The sequence below is a fragment of the Pelodiscus sinensis genome, chromosome 2 (assembly GCF_049634645.1).
Source record: "Pelodiscus sinensis isolate JC-2024 chromosome 2, ASM4963464v1, whole genome shotgun sequence".
NCBI classification, from domain to species: Eukaryota; Metazoa; Chordata; order Testudines; family Trionychidae; genus Pelodiscus; species Pelodiscus sinensis.
Window position 1 is genome coordinate 221,218,230 of NC_134712.1, and position 25,208 is coordinate 221,243,437.

Consider the following 25,208-nt stretch of genomic DNA (forward strand, 5'->3'; position numbering starts at 1 on the left):
AAGAGTAGTTATGCGTCTCTGACCCTCTGGTAGGTTTGGTCAGGCACCTGGAGTAACCAGTAGGGATGTAAATTGCTCTGTGTGTGTGTGTGTGTGTGCGTGCCTGCGCGCATGCTGAGAGAGAGAAAGAAAGGAGGGCAGGGCTTTGAGGTGTTTCTGAGGAGCGAAGTGTAGGGCAGGCTCTGTTCTCTTAGGCAGAAAATACCAGCCTGCTGCTTAGTGAATTGTTTTCACTGTCTCTGTGAATTCCCTCAAGAATATAAAATAGGTGTAAAAGTTTTAAGACTCTTTTACATTGCCAGAACTCTGTAAAGATAGTATAGCCTTATAAATGATTATGGTGCTTTCATGATTAGAATTGATCTAATTTTTGGATTGAAACAATTTTCTATCAAAATGTTCTCCATGAACTGTTTGCTACTGGCCTTCCCGGCGAGGGACAATAGCCAACATAAATTATGAGTTTAATTCCCCAATCCTTCCTTGCTTATCAGGTGCCTATTATGTAACTCTGAGCATATGACTACATATATTTGGTGACCAATAACTAGAAATAAGGGGTCAAAAATTACAGTTAGACAAAGGTTTGGGGATTTCCTTCAGTGTTCTCCACTCCCATTCTCCATCCATTGTAGAATACGTTTAAACTACATGGCTCCATCGACGGAGCCATGTAGATTAGTGTACTCGAAAAAGAGAAATGAAGTGGGGATTTACATCGAAATGGCTGCCTCGCTGTGCTGATCAGCTGTTTAGCAGCACAGCGTGATAGTCTGGACGCTCCGCAGTCGACAGGGGAAGACCTTGTCGACCACCTCGGTAAACTTCATTCCACGAGGCATAACGGGGCGGTCGACAAGGGCTTCTCTTGTCAACCACGGAGCGTCCAGACTACCGTGCTGTGCCACCAAACAGCTGATCGGCACAGCGCTGCAGCCATTTTGATGAAAATGAAGCGGCGATTATTTAAATCGCCGCTTTGTTTCCCTATGTCTAGAAACCTAATCTACATGGCTTCGACAACGGAGCCATGTAGTCTAGACATACCCATAGGCTGTGTCTAGACTGGAAAGTTTTTCCTCAAAAGCAGCTGCTTTTGCAGAAAAACCTGCCAGCTGTCTACACTGGCCGCTTGAATTTCCGCAAGAACACTTACTTCCTACTGTCTGGAATCAGTGCTTCTTGCGGAAATACTATGCTGCTCCCGTTCGGGCAAAAGTCCTTTTGTGCAAAAGGGCAGTGTAGACAGCTCAGATTTGTTTTGCGCAAAAAAGCCCCGATCGCGAAAATGGCTATCGGGGTTTTTTTGCGCAAAAGCGCGTCTAGATTGGCACGGACACTTTTCCGCAAAAAGTGCTTTTGTGGAAAAGCGTCCGTGCCAATCTAGATGCTCTTTTCCGCGAATGCTTTTAACGGAAAACTTTTCCGTTAAAAACATTTGCGGAAAATCATGCCAGTCTAGATGTAGCCGTAGTGTATTGTTGAAATCAGGGGGATTATATTGCATTATTTTAACAAATAAAATTTGCAGAATTTTAAAATATTGTGTGCAGAATTTTTAATTTTTGGTGTGGAATTCCCCCGGGAATATAACATCAGTTTATAGATATTATTCCAATCTAAATTAATTAGTAGATATGTTTATTAATCCTGCTCCAGAACAGAAACTTTTCCATCCCTTCCTAGTACAGTGTCATGGAAGAAGCTTTTACATACATTATCAGCTCCTTCCTATTGAGCCCACTTTCCTGAAAGCTTTAAATATGCTCAATATTGAAGCAGGTTCTTAAGAAATGTAATGTTGAGTCCCAATGTCCTGCTGTACTTGATAGTGAGCTTGTCTCCAGACAGTTGGTCAAAAGGATAAATGATGTTCCCCATCCTCTGGAATATCACTCTTGTCATATTCTTGCTTTTAAGAATGATTTACTGGGAAAGTGTAACAGTATCCAGGACCAGCACTAGAGACCTAGGCAAGCTACACTATTAACATTTCTTTGCTAAACAGATCTTGTTCCAAGAGTTGGTTTTATTTTTGTTTTTCTTCCTTGACATTACTTGTAAAGAATTATAGAGATTTCTTAAGAGTCATTGATTAGATTTCATTATGTTCTCAAAGCTTTTGCTGTGGCTTCAGAGTCTAAGATTATTGGGGAAATAATTTTTCATTTTCTTTTCAGTCTGTCTGAATTTTTCTGTGCTCTCTAGTTCTGCAAGAATACTGGACAAAGACTATGGAAATCACTGCCAGATGAAATAAGAATGACCACTAACCCCGACTACTTTCAGATAGTTTCAAAATCCATTTCTTTGACTTTGCTTTCCTAACATAAGCCTCTCAAGTATAACAGTGTCTGTGGTCCTCTTATGTGTTCTATAATATAAGTAGGAGATTTTTAAAGACATGAAGGGCAGTTAAATATTTAAATCTCATTAACAGCAGGGGAGATGAGTACCTCACTACCTCTGAAAATGTTTGCCTCAGAAAATATTTGTTTTTGCAAGCTGGTTTAGAAGAGAAATTATAATTCTTAGGTTTAGTTTTCATGGAAGATTTTCAGATACAACAGAGGTGAAACCCTAGCTAAATAGCCCAGTTGTTTTCACTTGAAACATCTGTTATGCTTCCGTTACATGCCAGCAAGCAATTATTATTGTTCATTTATAATAATGTAACAAAACAAAGAAAACTGGCCAGTCTTTGTTGAGCCATTTGTATCAGGAGCTGCAATTTCCATGCCAGCATAAATCTTTGAAGTCTCAGTACACTAGAGTCAATGCCTTAATTCCTACATTGTTTGCTTATCCTGGTAATGCTAAAGATTTAACCGTGAATGTGGCCGTTTTCTATTAAGTTGGCATGTGCCTTTGGATTAAATAATCATTTGCTGGCAGAACTACACCATGTTCAGTTGCACAGCAGTTTCTACCATCACATTTTATTGTGCTTGGTTTTTGTATATTTACAGCTTGGTATTCCTATATAACAGGCAGCTTGAGAATTTCACGTACAGGCAGTCCCCGGGTTACGTACAAGATATGGACTGTAGGTTTGTTCTTAAGTTGAATTTGTATGTAAGTCGGAACTGGCGTCCAGATTCAGCTGCTGCTGAAACTGACCGCCAGTTCCGACTTACATACAGAATCAACTTAAGAACCTCAAGCGTCCCCAAGTCAGCTGCTGCTGAAACTGATCAGCAGCTGATTCCAGGAAGCCCGGGGCAGAGCAACTCTGCCTCGGGCTTCCTGTAGTCAGCGGTGGTCAGTTTCAGCAGCAGCTGACTTGGGGACGCCTGGGGCAGAGCAGCTGGGGTGCTGCTAGGTTGCTCCAGTAGCGCCACTCCTCAGCGCTACTGGACCAACCCAGCAGCACTCCATCTGCTCTGCCCCAGGCGTCCTGATTCAGCCGCTGCTGAAACTGACCAGCAGTGGCTGAATCAGGACCCCTGGGGCAGAACAGCTGGGGTGCAGCCAGGTTGGTCCAGTAGCGCCCAGAGCAGCGCTGCGGGACCAACTGGCAGCGCCCCAGCTGCTCTGCCACAGGCATCCGGAGAAAAGCCTAGTTTGCTGGGGGGGGGGCGTACTAGCTGCGCCCCCCCCACCCGAGCAGACCAGGAAGACGCGGGCGGCCGACCAAGACGCACCGCGGTCCCACCGCCTGGGTCCTCCGCGGCTTTGCTCCCAGTCTCCCTGGTCTGCTGGAGACCAGCAGACCAGGGAGACGGGGAGCAAAGCCTCTGAGGACGCCGGCAGCGGGACAGCCGCGGGGCATCTGAGCTGTCCCGCTGCTGGCTTCCCCGAGGCTTTGCAAAGCCGCGGGGGGGCTCGGGCAGCGAGGCAGCCCAGGCGCGCCTGGGCTGCTCTGCTGCCGGCTTCCCTGGGGCTTTGCTCCGCGTCTTCCTGGTCTGCAGACCAGGGAGACGCGGAGAAAGCCCCGGAGTACACGGGCGGCAGGACCGCAAGGTCCCGCAGTCCGTGTCCTCCAGGGCGAGCCCTGTTCGTAACTGCGGATCCGACATAAGTCGGATCCGCGTAAGTTGGGGACTTCCTGTAATGTACTATTTAAATGCTATAATGTGTGTGTAATGTAATTACAATAAATTTCACAAATTCAGTGTAAAGGTCTAGAGATAGTTCTGCTCATTGTCACTTTCTGCAAATGGATAGCTCTAGATGTTTCACGAGAAGAGTGCACTTGATCCCTGACTGGATATTTCGTATCTCTCAGCCATGCCTCTGTTCCAGCAGGTTGAAGAGTAGTTATATTGGGTTTTGAAATTACTCCTGCCCCATATTTCCCAGACAGAATGATGGTGACCAATCAGGAGTTTGTATGTTGTTTTTGACAAGGAAGAGTGAGAAGGGGAGATATAATTTAAACACAAGCAAGAAGTCGACTTAGACGTAGGCACTACTGTGCTACAAAAATTCTCCCCATCAATTGCTGGCCAAATATATAGCCAAAACATTTCTAATTAACTGAATTTCTTATTGTAATCCCGGCAAAAATCTATATTGTGAAAGGCAGAAAAGTAACAGGCTAGCTTGGTAGTCCTCATTATTCTTACCATTAATTTTACAGTATTCATATTCAGCAACTTGCCTGGTAATTTGGCTAGTATTTTAGTGTGTGTATTACTTTCTGACTAGGCAGTCTGTAATAAAACAACCGATTGAATTTCGTAGCCCCAAATATCTTTTGTTTTAGCCATGGATAAACTGAGGGGCCACAATCTGGCTAGCTTCTATTCTGGAAGGGATAACATATTAAAGCTGTTATTTTAGTGGTGTAGGCTTCAGTCCTCATTAATAATTTCCATTATTGCCTCAGCATACTTTAGCATGGGTGTAAAAGGGATTAGATCAGGATAGGCAATAAAAATAAAAGTGTTGATTTAGTCCATATAAAATGAAGGCCTTCTAGCCTTAGTTTGAAGCAGGCACAGGCAAATAACTAATGACAAAAACTAAATTCTTATTATAATTTACTCCGAGCAGGGCTCTCTCTATGGAGTTGCCTTTTAGGTAAGAAAAAGGTATAGGTAGGAAAATGTTAGTAAAACTGATAGGCTTCGTCTACACGGGTTTTTGCGCAAAAAGCCTTTTAGGGAAGAGATCTTCTACAAAAACTTCTTGTGCAAAAGCATGTCCAGACCTCAAAGCGCATCACAAAAGGGATGTGCTTTTGCGCAAGAGAGTGTCCACACTGCATGGATGCTCTTGCGCAAGAAAGCTCTGATGGGCATTCACCGAATGGCCATCAGAGCACCTGTGCTTTTGCCCATCGGAGGGGTTTTTGTGCAAAAACCCCTCCGGAGCATCCACACCTGCCTTTCTGAGCAAGAGCTGTAGCGCAAAAAGGAGTTATTCCTCGTGGGGAGAGGAATAACTCGACCGCCAAAAGCCCTCTGTTCTGCCAATTTACTTGCGCAAAAGCACGCTTGAGGTATGGACACTCTGCCGGGTTTTGCGCAAAAATTTTGCAGTGTAGACAAAGCCTACTGACTTATGTAGGTCCTTTCTTATTGCGACCATTTAAAAAATCTGGCTGTAAGGAGAAAAAGCTTGCCTTGCTTGCCTGTGAGTGAAAACCTTGCCCTTTTTTTTTTTTTTTTTTGTCACAAACAAATTCATTCCTAGCAATCATGAAAGCCTCATTCCTCTCTGCTACAAAAAAAACACAGTGTCTTCTCTCTGGAAAGCAGTGGGAGCAGTGTAGAAGAATGACCATCTTCACTGTTCTAACCACTCTAAAATGGGAGTGAAGAGCCTATCAGGTGTAGGCAATAACGTTATAGGGCCAAGGCCTGCACACCTCATTCATAAAAGTAAATTTCATTTCAATCAAAGCATTTTGCTTGCATGAATAGGGTAACCAGAATTGTTTCTGCATTCACAGAGGGATGTAGTGGAGGTCTGAATTTGTGAGCTCTTAGAGCCAGGAGCTAACTCTTACAATCAGTATGCTCAGGATGAAGCACAGGGCCGTTGTATCAGTTGAGACCACTTAGCACAGTGGCAATGCAAGCAATAATGAATCAAGTGACAAGTAACTATAGACTAGTACATTTAATTATTGTGTGGCATGATTGTACAGACTATTTATGGGAGTGTACAGGTTATGGGCAGCTAGCCTGGATTTCTGTTCAAGAAGCCCCACATAGTTGATCAGCAGCAGTTCTTGGGGGCTGGCTAAGTGAAAGGTTTGGGGAGTGATGCTGCTAGAAAGCATGAGTGACTGAAAACTGTGAGCACCCTTGCTCTCTCCTTGTAGAGCTTCATCTTGTGTCTGTCTGCTCCCAAAGCAGCAGCCCTTTGATCTGCAGCTGGGAAGCAGCCTGCTCTGCTTCCAGCCCCATCCCAGTGCGTGGGTTCAATACTTCCCTTTCCCTGCTTCCAAGGGCACTGTGGGGCAGACAAAGAGCATGTCCCTTCCTCAAGGCCTCCCAAAAGGCTGTTGGGAGGTTGTTGGACGTGGGTCATATTAAGCATTCAGAGCTAGCTCAATTGCTTGCTGTCCAGCCTTCTCCCCAGCAGACACGCTTGCTCGTCTTCCTCCCCAAACCCAGGTCAGACCCCACTGACCAATTACCCCAGCCACGTGAGAGAACCCCAGCACATCTTCTCCTGTCCTCCCAGCTGCCCTGGGGAAATGCCTGGGCACCTCATCCGCTACTGATCTTAGTGCTGCTGCTCTTGAAAGCAGCAATCTTTTGTTTTACAGCAGTCTCTGCTATCCTTACGCACCTGCTTCTCTACTTGACTCCTGCTAATGACACAAGAAGCTACTTGCGTAGGTGGGGGGGGAACAGTCAGATGCATCAAAAGGCGCTAAATTACTATTTAAAAAAATAAATAAACCAAGAAACTCAATCACAGCGAGCCTCATTATTCATCTCAAAAATAAAAATCAGTGTGTGGATGAAGTCAGTTGCACTCTAAAGGCAGTCCGAGTCACACTGTATTTAAAAAGCTGTTATATAAAGCTCATCACTTATTATTTATTTCTCCATCCACAGGGTGTTCTGTTGATTGGTGGAGGGGAAAAGTAAATGTATTGCCTGAGGAAGTAGTCATCCTGGGAGAGCTCACTCTGAAATTAAAGGGGTTATGTGGAAAAGAGATAAAAGGATTCAGACCCGCAAGCCAAGGTGATTGTAAGAAAGTAATTTTCACACTGCAGTTAAGAAGCCAGAACTACGCAAGTGGTCCTAATCATGATATTAGAATTCAGGGACTGATTCCCCACTGCCTTGCCCCACTGCTACTTGGGAAAGTAATTTACATCTGGACACAGTGGGCGTGAAACACTACGGGTATATCTAGACTACATGGCTCTGTCGTCAGAGCCATGTAGATTAGTTTACTAGACATACCCGTTATGCCTCGTGGGATGAGGTTTACCGGGACTGTCGACAAATGCCTTTGATGTCGACCGTGGAGCATCCAGACTAGTGCGCTGAGCCGACAAACAGCTGATCGGCTCAGCGCGACAGCCATTTTAATTTAAATGAAGTGGCGATTATTTAAATCGCCACTTCATTTGGGTATGCCTAGTAAACTAATCTACATGGCTCAAGCGACAGAGTCATGTAGTCTAGACATACCCTACGAGATGAGAATTCAGTGCTAACTTATACTGGTGATAATGTACACCCTCCTTGCACAGGGATCAGTTACTACACTAAGGGTTTGTCTAGACTACATCCCTCTGTCGCCAAAGGGATGTAAATTAGACATACGGAAATTGCTAATGAAGCGGGAATTTAAATATCCCGAACTTCAATAGAATAAAAATGGCCGCCAGTTTTTGCCAACGTGGCACTTTGCTGGAAAAAGCAGCAGTCTAGACGGGGATCGGTCAACAAGGAAATGCACGAGGCATAAGGGATCGCTCGGAAAAGGCTTTCCTTGTCAACCAATCCCCTAGACTGACGCTTTTTGCCGGCAAAGTGCCACGGCGGCAAAAAGCGGCGGCCATTTTTATTCTAATGAAGCACGAGATATTTAAATCCTCGCTTCGCTAGCAATTTCAGTATGTCTAATTTACATCCCTCTGGTGACAGAGGGATGTAGTCTAGACATACCTTAAATGACAGGCAGTGGAGTGCCACGCCCTTTATGTCTTTTGCATTGCAGCAAAGAACACAATTACTTATTTTGTTTTCTGCAGATTATTTCTATTGTAGATTCCAGAACCATGTTTTCAGAGTTTCATACATTCTTCTCTGGATCCGTCTTACCCTCATCCCCCACTTTTAGTTTCTAAGGCAGTGCCTCCCTTAGCTATTCTTTATCTGCCTTTCAGTAGGTTTCAGTAGGTTTCCAGTTATTCCAACCTGCGAATAGCGGAGGAGCAAAGGGGACAACTGTCCCTAGGCCTGGCAATTCAAAAAGGCCCAATGACCCAAGCCCTTCAACTCACTGTCAGAGCACCATGTGCTTCAGGCAGTGCTAAGGGCTCGGGGGGTGCTACAGTCTGAGCAGCACTGATAACTGCCAGACCCTGGCCCTGCCCCTTCTGCCTGAGGCCTTGCCCCTTCCAGGAGCGCAGAGCTCCCCGCATACCTTGCCCAGGGGCCTGGCGAGGCTGTTGGCTCCCCTGAATTTGCTGTGCAGCTTTGTCTTTCTGACATTTAACCACAGAAGAACTACTTTCCTATTTTTCTTATGGTCAGAATTCCATCTGGTCTCATTTTAGCTAGCATATTATTTTCACTGCAAAGATAATCTACCTCTTTTATTGCAGTTTTATTCCCAGGCTCTTCCCAACTTTAGAATTCCCTCTGGAACTCTTTCCCCACTGCTGTCTATTCACATGTTGCTGAAAACTAGCAAATATTGGTTTTGTACACTCCTCAGCCTTCAACCTTTTCTGATGTCAATTAATAGCTCTTTGAACAGCTCTTTATTTCTTTATTTCATTTTTACACAATATTACAGGAGTATTTCATAGAACACAGGGCTAAGTGGGGAGGAGGACTGTCTTCAGACATTCTGACTTGTACAGCTTGATCTGTGGAAACGTCTGCCCCAAATCTGTGGGATTCTTCTTATTACCAACTTCACATAATAAACTTTGAGATGAATCTAACGATGTACTTACAATTGAAAGTATGTATTCAACATTGCAGACATAGCTATGACTCATCAATCATTAAGGGTACGTCTACACTACAGTGCTAATTCGAACTAACTTAGTTCGAATTAGTTAATTCGAACTAAGCTAATTCGAACTAACGCGTCTAGAACTAAAAACTAGTTCGAATTAGCGTTTTGCTAATTCGAACTAGCATGTCCACATTAAGTGGACCCTGAACAGGGCTTAAGGATGGCCGGAAGCAGTGCCGGCAGGGCATCAGAGGAGGACTTAGAGTGTGGAGATGCTGTCTCAGGCTAGCCAAGGGCTGTGCTTAAAGGGTCCCGACCCCAACCCCAGACAGACAGTTCTCAGGGGTGCCCCGCTTGAAAACCAGTCCTGGCTTGGAGTGCCCGGAGTGCCCACACTGGGCACATCACACCACTTGCCGCAGGCTGCCATCTGGGGAGAGGGGCAATTGCGGGGCTGCAGGAGAGCTTCCACCCCCAGAAGCCCGCAGAGCCAGCCCAGTCCTCCCCATCGGGGGCTCGTGCCCCATTCCTCCCTCTCCTCCTTCCACTTACCCTTCCCTAGCCCCTTTTCTTGATGTACAAAATAAAGGACAATTGTGTTCAAAAATGGAATCTGTCTTTATTGAACAAAACTGGGGGAGACTGGGAAAAGGAGGTGGGAGAGAGGAAGAGAGAGGCTGGGAGAGGGGAGGGCAACGAAAATGATCAGGGGTTGGGAACAGGTCCCATATGAAGAGAGGCTAAAGAGACTGGGACTTCTCAGCTTAGAAAAGAGGAGACGGAGGGGGGACAGGATAGAGGTCTCTAAAAGCAGGAGTTGGGTGGAGAGGGTGCATAGAGAAAAGTTCTTCATTAGTTCCCATAAAGAAGGACTAGAGGACACCAAAGGAAAGGAATGGGTAGCAGGCTTCAAACTAGTAACAGAAAGTTGTTCTTCACAAAGCAAAGAGTCAACCTGTGGAACTCCTTGCTGCAGGAGGCTGTGAAGGCTACAACTAGAACAGAGTTTAAAGGGAAGTGAGATCAAGTCATGGAGGTTGGGTCCATGGAGTGCTATTAGCCTGGGGGTAGGAGTGGTGTCCCTGGCCAAAGTTTGTGGAAGGCGGGAGAGGGATGGCACGAGACAAATGGCTTGGTCACTGTCTCCGGTCCATCCCCTCCAGGGTCCCTAGGGTTGGCCGCTGTCGGCAGACAGGCTACTGGGCTAGATGGACCTTTGGTCTGACCCAGGACGGCCATTGTAAGCTCAGGGTCGGGGGTCTCAGTGGACCCCCTTGATTTTCATGCACACCTGCTCCTGGGTGGCCAGGCTGGCAGCTCTCCTGCCCAAGCCGGCCACTTTCCTGTGCCTAGTGCGGAGATCGTGGACGAGGTCCACGATGTCCGCACTAGCCCAGGCGGGTGCCCGCCTCTTGCTGTCCCGGGCAAGCTCCCAGGAGCCGCCAGCCTGGTCCCGGGAAGAGGGGAAGGGCTGGGGGGCATCGGGTGGCTGGCTCAATCCGTGCCAGGTGCAGGGTCTGCTGTCTGGGTGCTAGCAGGCTTGCACCTGGCACAGGCACCGTATCCAGCCCGTGCCCCTTTAAGAGGTCCGGGGCTGGGAGGGGGGCATAGAGTTTCCCTGGTGTTGGCCAGAGTGGCCACCAGGGAAACCTGGGGAAGGCTAGCCTCCCACTAGTTCGAATTAAGGGTCTACACAGCCCTTAATTCAAACTAGCTAGTTCGAACTAGGCTTAATCCTCGTAAAATGAGGTTTACCTAGTTCGAACTAAGCGCTCCGCTAGTTCGAATTAAATTCGAACTAGTGGAGCGCTAGTGTAGCGCCTATTAAAGTTAGTTCGAACTAACGTCCGTTAGTTCGAACTAACTTTGTAGTGTAGACATACCCTAATTATGTTTCACTAGGCATCGCATTTAACTTTTGCATAAATGCTACATTTACACAATCTATTTTCAATGGCTTAGCTTCATCTTAGCTGCTGAGTTGCAGGGCATATAGCAGCCACGTAGGAGCAAATTTGGGCTCAAACTTTCCCTACCCAGCACTGCAAAGGTATCCTACAGTAGAGAGATCTGTAGAGACTCCAGGAATACTCCTTAGTTAAGCAAGGGCTTTAGGCATGTCATTAAGCAAGGGGTTAGGTATGAGACCATGCACAGACTTAAAATGAGGCATGCACTTAAGTACTTTGTACAGGATCTGGGTCATAGGACACAACCCATTTTACATCACAGTAATTTGCAGTGACACCTAAACAAATTCCATACACATTTAACCAGACCTTGACTTGAGATAAGGCAAGGGAGAAACACAAGAGCAGGAAAATGCAATTTCTTTCCACCTATACTGCTTGAGAAGAAAATGATGTTAGAAGAATGGGAGAACCAAAGTTGAAATGGTGGAAAAGTCAGGGTGAGCATAAAGATAACATTTAGGTTACGTCTACACTGCACCGTAGTTCAAACTAAGATACACAATATGAGCTACGCAAATTGCTTATCTTATTTAAATCTTATTGTGAAATAGCTTATTTTGTAATTTGGTGCTGTCTACACGGTGCCAAATTTTGAAATAACCCGCTATTCTGAAATGTCCCTTACTCCTCGTAGAATGAGGTTTACAGGGACGTTGGAATAGTGAGCCCGAAAGAACCGGCTTGCTGTGAAGATGCAAGATCGCTATTTTGGGATGCTCCCACAGTGTTGCAGTGTAGACCTAGCCTTATATACATTATCCCTTTGAGTGTTCGTTTCTTACAAACATCAGATGATGAGGGTGTGGCCTCCAAGATCAAGTTACTGCATTAAGATAAATCAGTTCAAGTGCAATTTAAACAGGGTTAAATTAGTTTTAATTAAGGGTTTGCCTCATTGTAACTAGATAGATTGTTAGCTTTACCAGTATCAGGATTCTATTGTAGAACATGTCATGGTTACTGCCACCAAGGCTTTCAAGTAGTTTTACTGCCATTTTCTCTTTCTCTCATCCTAGTCTGAGACTGCATTTTAAATTGCACTAATCTATTCAATAATGTAAAACAGTGTAGTTGCATTTTCCCTGAACAATAGTGTGCTGCGGTGCTTTTTTTGTGTAAAAAAAAAAAGTGACAATACTAGGGTTTTTTCGAGGAGGGAAAAAACCCCACACTGGTGAAAAAATTTGTCAAGCAAAAAAAAAAAGTGCCTGGAAGGTCAGGGTCAAAATGCGTGCATACCATCACCAAAAAAGCACTGGTGTGCTGTTTGTTTCCATCCTGCATACTCTTCTAATTATTTCCCTGGTTAAACTTTTATTTGGTGGAATAGGTAAATGTTTTATCTGTGCTGAATCAATATTTGTATGCAGTGTACTTATTTAATTGATTCAAAACCTTTGTTGCTATAGTGCGAGTTTTCTATCTCCAGAATCTGGCTGTTTGTGGAATGCTTTGGCTTTCCTGGTAGAAATGTTTGAATTGTTATTGGTGTGGAAGATAAGTGTCATAGAAGGGGCTGAATCTCCTGATTTTGTTTCATTCCATCTGTCAGGTGCCTAGATTTTTCATTGTGGGGGATGTCTTTTTCCTTCTCAGTTACTTTCCCCAGTGTATTTATCACACAGAGAATATTGTGTTAAATCTTCTATATTGAGTTCTTATGGGAACTGGTGGACATTTTTCCAGCACTGGGCCTCTGTAGCAGAGAAAAAGGATAGAGCTTGATTATTAGAGTCAATGGAAACCGCTCCTCATCTATCTGCCCTATTAAATAGATCATAAACAGCCTCAAGTAAATGTTATGATCTTCCTTCTCACATCAGTCACAATGGAAATATTCATACTTCATTTCTGTGGCTTCATGTCAAGTGTGTCAGCCATACCAGATCATCCCCATCTCTTATGTAAACACTTCAATTTTCCCTCTGATTCCTAAAATGTACATCTGTGTTCCATGTAAACTGAGAATCCCTGTTTCTCCAGTAGCGTCCTTGTTCTCATTTCCTAGAACATGCTATGTTAATTGCTCTGCTAGGGGCAGATCTGGGTCGTCACGTGAAATGAAATTGTTATAAAATGGTCATGTTGGCAGATGGCAGGAATGGCCTAGCTAATCAAATTTACTCCATTATTTTCATGGAAATAGGGAATTATTGCCATACCTGTAAATGAAAGTCTTGTAAATGCTTAATGTGGAGTGGACCGTGCTCTGTAACAACAGTTTCCAGAGTCCTAACTCAGTGATGCAACAGTGATTGTATCCTCTAAGACTGGCATTTCCTTGATATGTGTCTCAAATATTCTGCAGACAATTTGGTTGCAGCCAAAACTATCTAATTTATGATAAAACTGCTTTCCAATAATACTTACTGATGTTTAGACTTACTGATGTGTCAGCCGAAAGTGCTAAATAAGTAGTGTCTAGCTTTTCAAATTCTTTTGGGTTCAGTAATCTCAGGAATGTTTGTTTTACATATTTTTGATAGGAGCTGTTGCAACTCCTTGCACAGAACGTGTCTGTATTGTCAATTATAACAAATTATATTGCCTATTGCAATATTTCTGTAGTTTGACAAAAAGAAACTTCAGAACAACAAATGAGTGGGTCTGGGATAAGTTTTATTCATTCAACCTAATACATTTTAAATTTGACACCATCTCAATCCAAGACAGAATACAAGAGAGTCTTAAATACAGCTGGACTCCAATATGTACGGGTGCATAATTTTGCTATAATCATATAACAATATACTGTGGAACTGGGTATTGTAGTTTCTAAGCTTTGGGCCTGATTTTCAGAAGTGCTAAGCCCCAATCTGCATATAACAATATACTGTGGAACTGGGTATTGTAGTTTCTAAGCTTTGGGCCTAATTTTCAGAAGTGCTAAGCCCCAACCTGTGACTGAAAACTAAAGAAAAACAGGCTTCTTTTAGGGTTGAGCAAATAGGGTATTTTAAAAGCCATTCAAATTATCGGTTAAAATTAGGGACAGAATGAACCTTTTGAGGATCACATGCAAGTAGGACTCTCGCTTTCCTCAGTCCCAGGGAGGTCAAAGAATCCTTAGATTCAGAGAAGAGGACACCATCCCTCACCCAGGTTGGTACTCCTTCCTTAGACCCCCAGTGAGGGCAAGGATAAATACCTCGCACTGTGACCTCTATCAGCATCAGGCATGTGGAAACTCATAGACACCAAAATGCCATGTAACATGCCATAATTGGGAAGCCCCAAAATTTTTTAGCAAAGGGGTTTGAATAGCTCTCCCCAGTCTTTAACTGCACACATTTTTAACCATCCTCGTTGTTTCATGGTTTTAAAATAGATGTGCCAGTGCCTTTTAAGTATGAAGGATCAGATGATGCCATCCAAATATAATTAATTGGAATGGTAGGTGAGATTCCTTAAGCTTTATAATGAGAAGGAAAAGACCTTGAAATAACATAGACTGACTTCAATGCAGATTGCAGGTGCCAAAGTGTTTCACCTGTTGCAGTCTTGTACGTGAGAAAGCCCTCTTTTGTTTTGTCCCTGGCCTAATTGTTCCATTGCACTCGAGCTATGTTGTGCCCATTTATGCTGTGGTTCATCATCCCTGGCATGACCTAAAACAATATAGTGCCATGGAAAAAGCCATTTACAAAACAAATGTGAACATTTTCAAAACAGTGTTTTGGAAGTCTAGCCACTTGCTTGCCATTTGAATATAACTTTGCATTTCGATAGCTCTTTCTGTTCAGGGATCTCAGAGTGATTTACAGCCATTAAAGATCATTCCTATGAGGAGGGGAAGTCTATGAGACTCATTAATTTAAAACATTACAAGCTGCTTTGAAAGTTTTCCCATTCTTTACTGAAATTAGACAGGATTTTTTTTAAAGGTTATTAACCTCGGTTAATTTTGCAAGAAATTGTATGTAACCCAAATCTTTACAGCTAGTCAGGAGACTGTAGCAGTTCTGCAGTATTTGCAGAATGCCATTGAAAGTGGTCAGATATATAAAATCTTGCATGTTCTGTAGCGAATGTCTTGATGTCTCAGATCACCTAGCATGATAAAAGGAGAGCAGTAATGACTGATACTGTATGTCCTTTCTGATGCTGCTTTTTACAGACTAAGAAGAAGCCTGGACAGAATGAATGTAAATGATTTACATCTATATGCTTGAGATCAAACTGAAGTCTCTGCAGCTTGGTGCAGAGAAGCAATTAGCTGTCAAAAGAGGGGACTTCGTTAATCTAAAAAATGACTAACTAAAATAAACACACTTGGGTGAAAAGAGTTACATGATTTAATCACATTTCAATCAACAAACTATGCTAATTAATCAGATTATAAAATAAACAATTTAATTACAATCTCTGTCTCTCTTCCCCACCTTCCCTACCTGCTCCTCTCTTTCTGTTCCCTCTGGACTGCTTTTATCTCTTTCATAATTTAAAGATGTTCCAGTGGATTTGATCGCCATCGGCAAGATTGGGTAGACAGTGGATGCCCTGAAGAGGTAAGAAGGTGCTTTACAACCTTGATGTGACCATCAAAGGCAATTTGCATAGATACTAGGGTCCTACCACATTCATGGGCTGTTTGGTCAGTTTCAGCCATAGAACTTTTTAAATTGTAAGTTTCATGGTTTCAGCTTTTTTAAATGTGAATTTTTCATGGTGTGGTAATTGTACGAGTCCTGACCCAAAAAGGAATTGGAGGTGGGAGAGTCGCAAGAATATTGAAGGGAGGGTTGTACTGCTACTCTTACTTCTGCACTGCTTCGGGGGGCTGACTGAGAGCCCAGTTCTGAAGGCAGAGCCACCACCACCATCAGAAGTGCAGCAGTGCATGGTATGGCATTCCCACTTTTACCTCTGTGCTGCTAGCGGTGGGGCACTACCTTCGGAGTTGGGTGCAGCCACCACACTCCAGCTTCCCAGCTCTGAAGGCAGTGTAGAAGGTAAGGCTAGCTGGGCTCCTCCATGAAATCTGTATAGTTTAAGGTAAAAGCACACAGAAGACCATATTTCACAGAGGGAGATCAGATTTCATGGTCTATGACACGTTTTTAATGGCCATAAATTTGGTAGGGCTGTAGTTATTATGCCCCTGATTACATTCTGCAGATTATTAAGCAGTGTTTTCCCTGCCGATTGCATGCTACAATTATCCATATGCATTGCTAAAACATTTAAAGACTTGATATGTTCAATTCTCCTTTAAAAAAAAGAAAACAGCATTAAATATCTATCACGAAGGGGTGATGGTGATCATGGGACTGCTGTTGACTACAGAAGATGCAGCCAGAGGGTACAGCCATCCAGAGGGGGTCATTTTCAAGTCACATTCATTAGTATCTTACATTATGTTGGCCCTTTCCCTTCATTGTGCAAGCTTTTTTTCATGTGGGAATTAGTTGTAATATGAACTAATTCATCTAACAGGCTTTGATTCTCTCTGTGCTGATAAATAGCAATTACTTTCCCTTTGAGTAGTACGGGCCACATTCTATCTTCAGTTACAACAGTGCAGTCCCACTGACATAATATGGCAGGGTATAATTAAAGGCAAAATATGTCCCCAAGTGTCTGTTTAAAAAAGCACGTTTGATTTTAGTCTCAGTAATTGAGTCCAAGGAGTACACAGACATGAGCCCATAGGGGGAGGGGAGTATTTTTTTGTTGAAATTCTTCCTCTTGTATAGCCCTAATTGCAAAGTAATACTGCATGATTAGGTAAAATAATTACATACTAGCTGGTTGTTACAAAGGCATTTAGCTTCAGCTTTGCAATTTGCAAACTGAATGTTTGCTCATGGGGTTGCCCTTGGAGTTTGTGCTTAGAGAGGTAACTTTTAGAGAACATGCAATCAAAGCTAGTACAGGCAGTCCCTGGGTTACATGGTGGATCCGACTTACATCGGATCCCTACTTATAAATGGGGTGAGGCAACCCCGCGCTAGCTGCTTCCCCCTAACAGACCAGGGAGACGCGAAGCTAGCCTCCCCCTCCCCCCCGCCAGCAGACCAGGGAGACGCGGAGCGGCTTTTCTCAGCAGACACCTCAGCTTGAGAATAAAGGACTGAGGGAAGTGAGGTGTGGGAGAATACAACTGAGCTCTGGAGAAATGTTTGGCTAGAGTTTTCCCTACAATATGTACCAGTTCCGACTTACATACAAATTCAACTTAAGAACAAACCTACAGTCCCTATCTTGTACGTAACCCGGGGACTGCCTGTAGTAAATCTATTTGCATGAGGCAGAATCTTCTTATCTGATTATTTTGATTACTCTTAACATGTGCATATAGGACTCAGTTATGTCCTTGTAGCTGGACATCACAAAGGTACCATCTGCAGAAGTACCTCATCCTGCTTTTTCCATGTCCTTGTGAGAGTGACTAGTGCCACTAAACTTCCACAAGACCAGCACTGGCAGGCATAAAGAGAGCTCCTTTCCCTAGTCACAATCTAGCCTTTACCTGTTCACTCTTGGGAGCAGAAATAGCTCCTTCCTGTGTCTCTTCATGTACGGTGCTAAGCACACTGTTGATACTCAAATATAATTAATTTGAAATGCAAAAAATACATGTTTGTAATCTTAGACACCCCTTTTTAAACACAAGTAAGGGAGTGAAAAAAGAAGATTCCTTTGGTTAAACTGCTTCCTCACTTTGCAGATACTGAGCTAAATTCTGCTCTTAATTGCACCAGTCAAGGGAATAGTGGCTCTGCAATTGAAACCAGACTGGCCTCACCGAATGTTCCTGGATTGAAAGATACTGATAGCCAAACGCCTGTGCTCTGGGTCATACAGTGTCACCCATCCCACCAGGAGCTATCAGAGGCATTTTGCCTCAGGCATATACAATGCCATCCTGAGCACTGGGAAATGCCGTTGGCCCACCACTGATTGGGTAGATCGTGTCCACAGCACGATCCTATTGAGCTCTGCTGCCTCATGTCCTCTCTCCTCTTTACAATGAGCTATAATAGTGAGGCAAGCTCTGTGAAAGGCTTAGGTTCCCAGTGCACAAGGGTGTTCTCAGTCAGGGGAGAGAGAAGAGATATTCATTCCCTCTCCCTCCTTTGGGCACCTATAAAGGATGCATGCTTTCTAGTCCTATATATTTAAATATACACATAATAGCTGTTCTACCTATCAAAAATATAGCTAAAGTGAGGTTGAATTTGAATGGGTTACTGTGTTTTGTGACCAAGGCCTCCAACAGGGTGAGAGGGAGACTGGAAGCAATTTCCCTGGGGCCCAGTGATTTAAAAGAGCCTGTGGCTCCAGACCCTATAAGTCCTGTAAGGCATGGTCTGGGCAATGCTCGGGGCTGGTCTCTAGGAGGTGTGATCCAGTCCACATGGCACTGAGGACTAGCTGCTCATAGCTCCACCCCTTCTGCCTGAGTCCTCACCCCTTCTGGGAACCCAGAGCCAAGCCACCCCTCCCACAAACATATACATTGTGTAGTGCCCTGAAAAATCTTATCTGAGGCCTCTCCTAGGGGGAAAAAACACCTATTTAGATATATAATATTAACATAAGTGCACTTGGGGTGGTTTGTAGGTTGGAGTGGAAGATGTTTGAAGAGCTTTTTGTTTTGGCGGTTAGTATTGAGGAGTGTTGAACCATTTTCATTTAATTTATTAGTTGGGTCCTATTAAAGAAAAGGTAAAGAGGACTGGAAAATTACAATGCATGGCAAGAGTGAAATAATACACATTTGTTTTTGAAGTTCACTTTTCACTGAGATGAACACGGTAACGGGAAGCGGAATTCACAACTCTTTAAACTGGAAGATGTATGTGGGAAGTAGAGCAGAGGTAGTTCATATATTTTCTGTGGTTTGGATGGAAATATTTTTCTGCAAAACCCTGTTATAAATGCACTGCAAAACAAAAGGTTCTGCTCTTTACATCTACTCAGTATATAGAAATGGCCATGAGTTTTAAATGTATACATATGTACATGTTCGTATATGTGATTTGTTGAATAAAAATAAAAAACTAACTATATGTAAAACTATTTCATATATAATTATTACTGTCTTTGGTAATTTCCAAGGAAAATATAATTCATTCACAATTATAATTAACTATGCCTTATTTTCCATGCTATACCATACTTTCTGTATTTTTATTTCATCCAGACACATATTTTGCATTGATGTATTTTATGGCACTCAGAAAAAAATCTATTGAATGTGCATTCCAACTACAATAGGAAAAAATGAACAACCCTCCCTCTCCAAAAATTAACTTCCTACTGATGAATTTAGACAGTAAAACTTTGTGGCAGTAATAATATACATTTGGCATTCAGAGCCTTCACAGCTTTATCATCAACAGTTTAGGCATTGTTATTTTCCAGTTAAATGGAATAACTGTCATCTACTGAACCCTGTGCAGAGTATTTACTTTAAAAATAAATAAATAAACAGTTCAAATATCCCTTAATTTAAAGTTTCCATTTTCATTCTTTCTGCCTTCGCAATTTGTTCATACTTCTAATGTTAGTTCAGTGACAAATGGCCTCCATTGGAAACTAATTTTCTTCTTGCTTGTTTTTGATGTTTCTCAATAGTCGAAAGACAAGGTTTGTGAGAAGAATGTGGACACAACTGTGATGCCCCCTCACACCACCACTTTTCTCCAGCCAACTACCACGAGGTTCAGAGTTTTAACCACCGCCAAAGGAGCCATTACATCCCACCTGCCAACCAGCCTGCCCACAGAAGGTGGCTGACCATGGGAAGCTTTAGTCCATAATGAAAAGTTGTCTTCTTTGCAATATTAAGGAGAAGACAAATCTTTAGATCATTTAATTTTGTTGGAGGAAGGGGGAGAGGAAGCAGGGTATAGATTGATTTAATTGGTTGTTTGGGGTTTTTGGAGGGAGAAAACTTAACACCGAGCAAATATCTGAAGAGCTTTGCATGGCTCCAAACCAAAAAGCTTGGGTAGTGATGGAAACGAAAGCCCTAATTTTTCCTTTTAGATAACAATACAAACTGCCTACTCTGCTTAATTCTAACTGCCACTTCCTGGCTGCCACTACTGCTATCCTGGCTTTTGTCTCAGCAGAAACTGCCAATTCTCTGCCACCACTGTGTTCTGGTAGAGTTATTTGAACACCTACCAGCAAGGTTGAAGGCGCTATTGGGCGAGGTGATATACAGACATATGATATAAAGGCAATCAAAATTTCAAAGAATTTTCTATTATGAAACTTAGGGATTTATTTGCGTTCATCTTCTCAGAAAAATCAGGCCATATGGACTGAAAGCATAGCTCTTTGAAGTCAATGGAGAGACACTCATTACTCACTTCATTATTTGGAACAGGTCCTGAGAGTCCAGTGTTGGCCATCCAAAAACAGAGAATTAAATATGTCCTTTGAAGTTTGGTGCTAACCTTTTATGCCAATACTGACTGCAGTATTCTTTTCCCAAAAGACCCAAAACAAAGTAACAGGGGGACTGAGAGAAAATGTATTCCTCACATTTATATCAGTTCCTCTGACTTCAGAGCTTTAACCTTGCCATCCTGCAGATAAGCTATTCTAGCCTCCTGCATCTGATTGAAGTGCAGCAGGAGAGAAAAACTACCTAAAGTGAATCAAATTGCAATTATAAAATATAATGTTAACTCTTCTGGCAAAATTGTATGTTAATATATATATTGGAGGTCTGGCCAGAATTTTTTAATATAATCTCGTAGAAACATTTCTAGCTTCTAAAATATTCAACTGTTAAGCCTCAAACTGAACTTATTACAAGGTGGGAGTCTACAGATGAAAAGGACTGGTTTTCATTGCACAAAATGGCAAGAAACGTTTAGAAGTCATTGCAGCATTGGAGCATTAGTTCTGAATACTCATTTGCTAGTAATGCCCCATGTGTTTGCCTCATTACATGCACAAATAGTAAGAGAAATCTGGAAATATGTGGAGACTTTGAAACTTGTATATTTTTTCCAATGATTTCTTATGGGAACAGTTAGCAACTTATTTTATTCTAGTGTCAAATGACAGCTGAGTTCTTAATATCTCGTGACCTACAGAGTCAGTTGTACAAATTATCATATTTATATATACATGGCAAAGGTTGAGGAATATTTAAAAGCTATGGTCCAGATTCTTATACCTTTATTGATGTTGAATATTACCTTACATTGCTGATAGTCCTTTAAATTTCTTAGTACTGTTAGAGGAGTAAGACACTGCTCAGTATATATCAGAGGATTAACCCCTATATGAGTAGAACACCAAATTCTATTCTGATGATAAAATCTGTTGGACATTAGAATATCATTAAAGAGATCTATGACCTAATTAAGCAAAGTTTCCTGTGTTAGTAATGGTCAATTTCTTTTTTTAGATGATACCAAGATAGCACTGCACCTAAAAGATAATGGAGGTAAGAGGTGATTTTTGCTTGTGTGTAAACAATGTCAATAGGTTACATAAATACAGCCTGCTCAGCTTAATTAATCTTAATAGGAGTGTAGAAATGTCTTGTACCAGGCCCCCAGGGACTTAAATTATCCTCATCTCTATGGCAGAGTACCAGAGCAAAAAACTACTTAGTAAATTAAATGTTTACAACAGTCTTTATAACTCATTAGTGTAACAGTAGAATAATGTTAGCATCCAAAAAGTTGATCTATTAGAGGCAAAGATCCAGGGGATAAGATAATATGGAAAGTGGGACTGGTGATCATTTTAAATAACAATATTCACATATATGTTCTTTTGTGATGCATTTTATAAAAGGTGCTATAAGCTACAGTAAGTGTATCTCTGTGTTATCACAGGTTACAGTTGCTATTCACACGTATTCTCTGATTAGGCGTAAAATGTCATGACCCCTTTTCAATTCGGCTCTTCAAGAGACCATCCCTCACAGTCCTCTTAGCAGTATTAGCATCTCTGTCCCTGCTCCTTTTGCAATTGCTGAAGGTTTTGCCATTGACTTCAAGAGAAATAGAACTGAGTCACTAAACATAGCTTATTGAAGTCAATAGAAAGACTCCCATTGACTTCAATGGACTTTGTAACATATCCTCAGGATAAATGCTGTTTGCTCTGCATGACAAAATGACTGGACGTGTACTACTGTAAATGGAAGCTTTGCTGTTGGAACTAGTTACCTTTTCCTCTGTGTGGACAGTTGTCTTAAGCTTGAAAAAATGTGTGTGGTGTCCATATGATCCCTGGAACGGTGGATTGTTTTTTTGCTCCTGTGGATTTTTTTATTAAGTCTCCCCAACCAGATAAATATCCTCTCTCTGCATCAGAAGCTGTGTAGCATCATTTTGCAGTCACTCATATGTCTGGATAACATCTTCACCTGACTATCAATAGCAACTGCACAGCTAGGAATGTATTGAACTTTGCCTCCTGCCGGGCTGTTTACTTGTTGTTAATTGGCAAGGATTTGGAATAAACTCTAAACTTAAGTAACTTACAAATTAACTATTTTACCACTTTATTGAGAGGATACTGCTATGGTTAGTCAGCCCCCATATTTGACCTGTTCTGTCCCTTGTTTGTTTCTGAAGTTGTTACACTTTGTTTTATCAAAACTAGTGTGTCAACACTCTTCTTCTTAATAATAACATAATACATAAAATAACATTAAAACCAAACAAGTTTTTAAAAAATAATGTCCAGTTCTCTTCCATAGTGGTGTAATTACTTACCCTATTTAGCTTGCCTCCTCCTAGGAGCTTAAAAGGAAATCTCTGAAACAGAAAGCAAAACATTTAAAATCAAGAGGAAGAACTCTGATGTAGTCCCTACGTCTACACTACAGAGGAAAAACAAAGCTGCTGCTGTAGATCTTCCAGGATTCGAATTAGAAGTCTACTGAAGACACTCTAATTCAAAGGAGTGGGGCACTCTGGTTGATACCAATTAACGTAGCTGAAGTTGCGTATCTTAATTCAGCTTTGTCCTGTAGTGTAGACATATCCTAGGTAGCATTTGTAGTATGGCTTTCTTTAAAATTGGACATTAGGAAAAAATTCCTAACTGTCAGGGTGGTCAAATATTGGAATAAATTGCCAAGGGAGGTGGTGGAATCTCCCTCTCTGGGGATATTTAAGAACAGGTTAGATAGACATCTGTCAGGGATGGTGTAGACAGAGCTTGGTCCTGCCTTGAGGGCGGGGGGCTGGACTCGATGACCTCTCGAGGTCCCTTCCAGTCCTATTATTCTATGATTCTATGAAGCCTAGGTGTATGTTTTCAGTGCATAAAGCTGCTTGATTTCAGAAGTAGAAACCAACAGCTATAGATTCACTTTTTTGGGGGGAGGGGTAGAAAGAAAATAGTGGTAATATAGGCATTAAACAGTACAGAAGCAAAATCACGCACTCAGCAGTATTTTTCATTCACATAATAAATCTAACTTTTAATCTGGGAAATTGTTTTTTGTGAATCTTCAATTGCTCATTGAGTTTCACAAGCTCTTAGATTTAGATCTGATAAAATCTTTGTAGCCACAAGTCTGTTCTTTGATTCACTAGGATTTGTTCACCTTTCATAAAAAGTAAAGGATCAAAAGAATACAGAGTCTTTAGCCTTTCCAAACTAGATCCTGTAAAACTTAAATCAAAGGTAACCTTTTATAATGGAAAACTAAATTAAAGCTGATCAATAAGGGCCTATAGCAAGATGCAGTCAATAGGTGGTTAGGTACAAAAACAAGATTCAGTATAAATTCTGCCTTTCCTCTTTGGCTGGAATTTTTGAGACCCAATTTTATCAAGCTGTAACTAAATTAAAATTTTCAAACAGACTGCAGGTGTAGGTCAAATTGTCCTGACCTTTCAGTTATATGAGAAAATAACTTGTAATTTAGTGTGATATTCATTCACAAATAAATTTGTGTGGCACCTTTTGCCATAAATTCCAATTTAGCTTTTATATCTTTCTTTTCCCTTTGTTCTGCCAGTTACCCATGTGCATGTCTAAGGATTTTTTACTGACAGCTAGCCAATAAGCACTGTTAACTCTTAATTCTCTTTACAGTTTTCAAACTGGTTTTAAAGTTTAGGAAAATTTAAAAGTTCTTGCATTGATATTTTATGTTATAAAAGACCTTCAATCCATTGTCATTCTTATTTTCCGTTAACTTCATGTGTACCAAAGCTACTCTATTTCAAAAGCAGCTACCTAATTTTTCATAAAAGAAGCAGGCAGCTGGCCGTAATGATGCTGTAATAGCCCTTTCATGTTGAGAACTCTTGGGTGGGTGATTTACAATTACTCATGCAGGGAGACTAAGAAATGGAATTTAAATAGTTTGGTTCATATAGGATGAACTAATCTTTTCTGGTTTAAAATTATTTATGATTGAGTGAGCCTCTTTTTCACTAAACTAGTTGAAACTGAATTTAGATGAAAACAACAGATGATAGCCCCAGAGTTCCATATATTTGTTTTGACCTTTTTGAGATAGCTCATTACCATGAGCTGTTCGCAATAGGTCCTTTGCCTGTCTTGAGTTTCAGCACTGAGAAAGATAGGAGTAATGTGTAAGGCAGTGGCCATAAAAACAGCTGTTGCCATTTTCCATTTGTCAGAATATACAGGCAGTCCCCGGGTTACATGGATCCGACTTACATCAGATCCCTACTTACAAACGGGGTGAGGCAGCCCTGCACTAGTTGCTTCCCCCCCAACAGACCAGGGAGACGCGAAGCTAGCGCCCGCCCCCCCCCCCCCCCCAGCAGACCAGGGAGACGCGGAGCAGCTTTTCTCAGCAGACACCTCAGCTTGAGAATAAAGGACTGAGGGAAGTGAGGTGTGGGAGAATAAAACTGAGCTCTGGAGAAATGTTTGTCTAGAGTTTTCCCTACAATATGTACCAGTTCCGACTTACATACAAATTCAACTTAAGAACAAACCTACAGTCCCTATCTTGTACATAACCCGGGGACTGCCTGTATTCTTAAAGAGTAAACCTCCATTTGAGAATTGAAAAGCTTCACCAATTCATCCTCCTAGGTGGGGGGGGCAGGGAGGTGCTATTTATTTTAACGGTGAAATTCACCCTGAGCAGTGGACCAATGAGAGACATGCCTTAGCATATCTGCACTACAAAGAAAAATCCTTGGT

The 25,208-nt window shown here is 42.1% G+C and overlaps 1 protein-coding gene across 3 annotated transcripts in view; it reads left to right on the forward strand.

Moving 5' to 3' along the window:
* PLXDC2 (plexin domain containing 2) overlaps positions 1–25,208 on the forward strand; it is a 412,966-nt gene that overhangs the window by 353,796 nt on the left and 33,962 nt on the right. For 2 of the 3 annotated variants that reach the window (XM_075922486.1, XM_075922488.1), the window contains exons 10-12: positions 15,532–15,592; positions 19,668–19,821; positions 21,463–21,501. In XM_075922486.1, coding sequence (XP_075778601.1) covers positions 15,532–15,592; positions 19,668–19,821; positions 21,463–21,501 — 254 coding nt within the window. The remainder of the gene's footprint in view (positions 1–15,531; positions 15,593–19,667; positions 19,822–21,462; positions 21,502–25,208) is intronic. The other variant, XM_075922487.1, reaches the window with a different exon arrangement.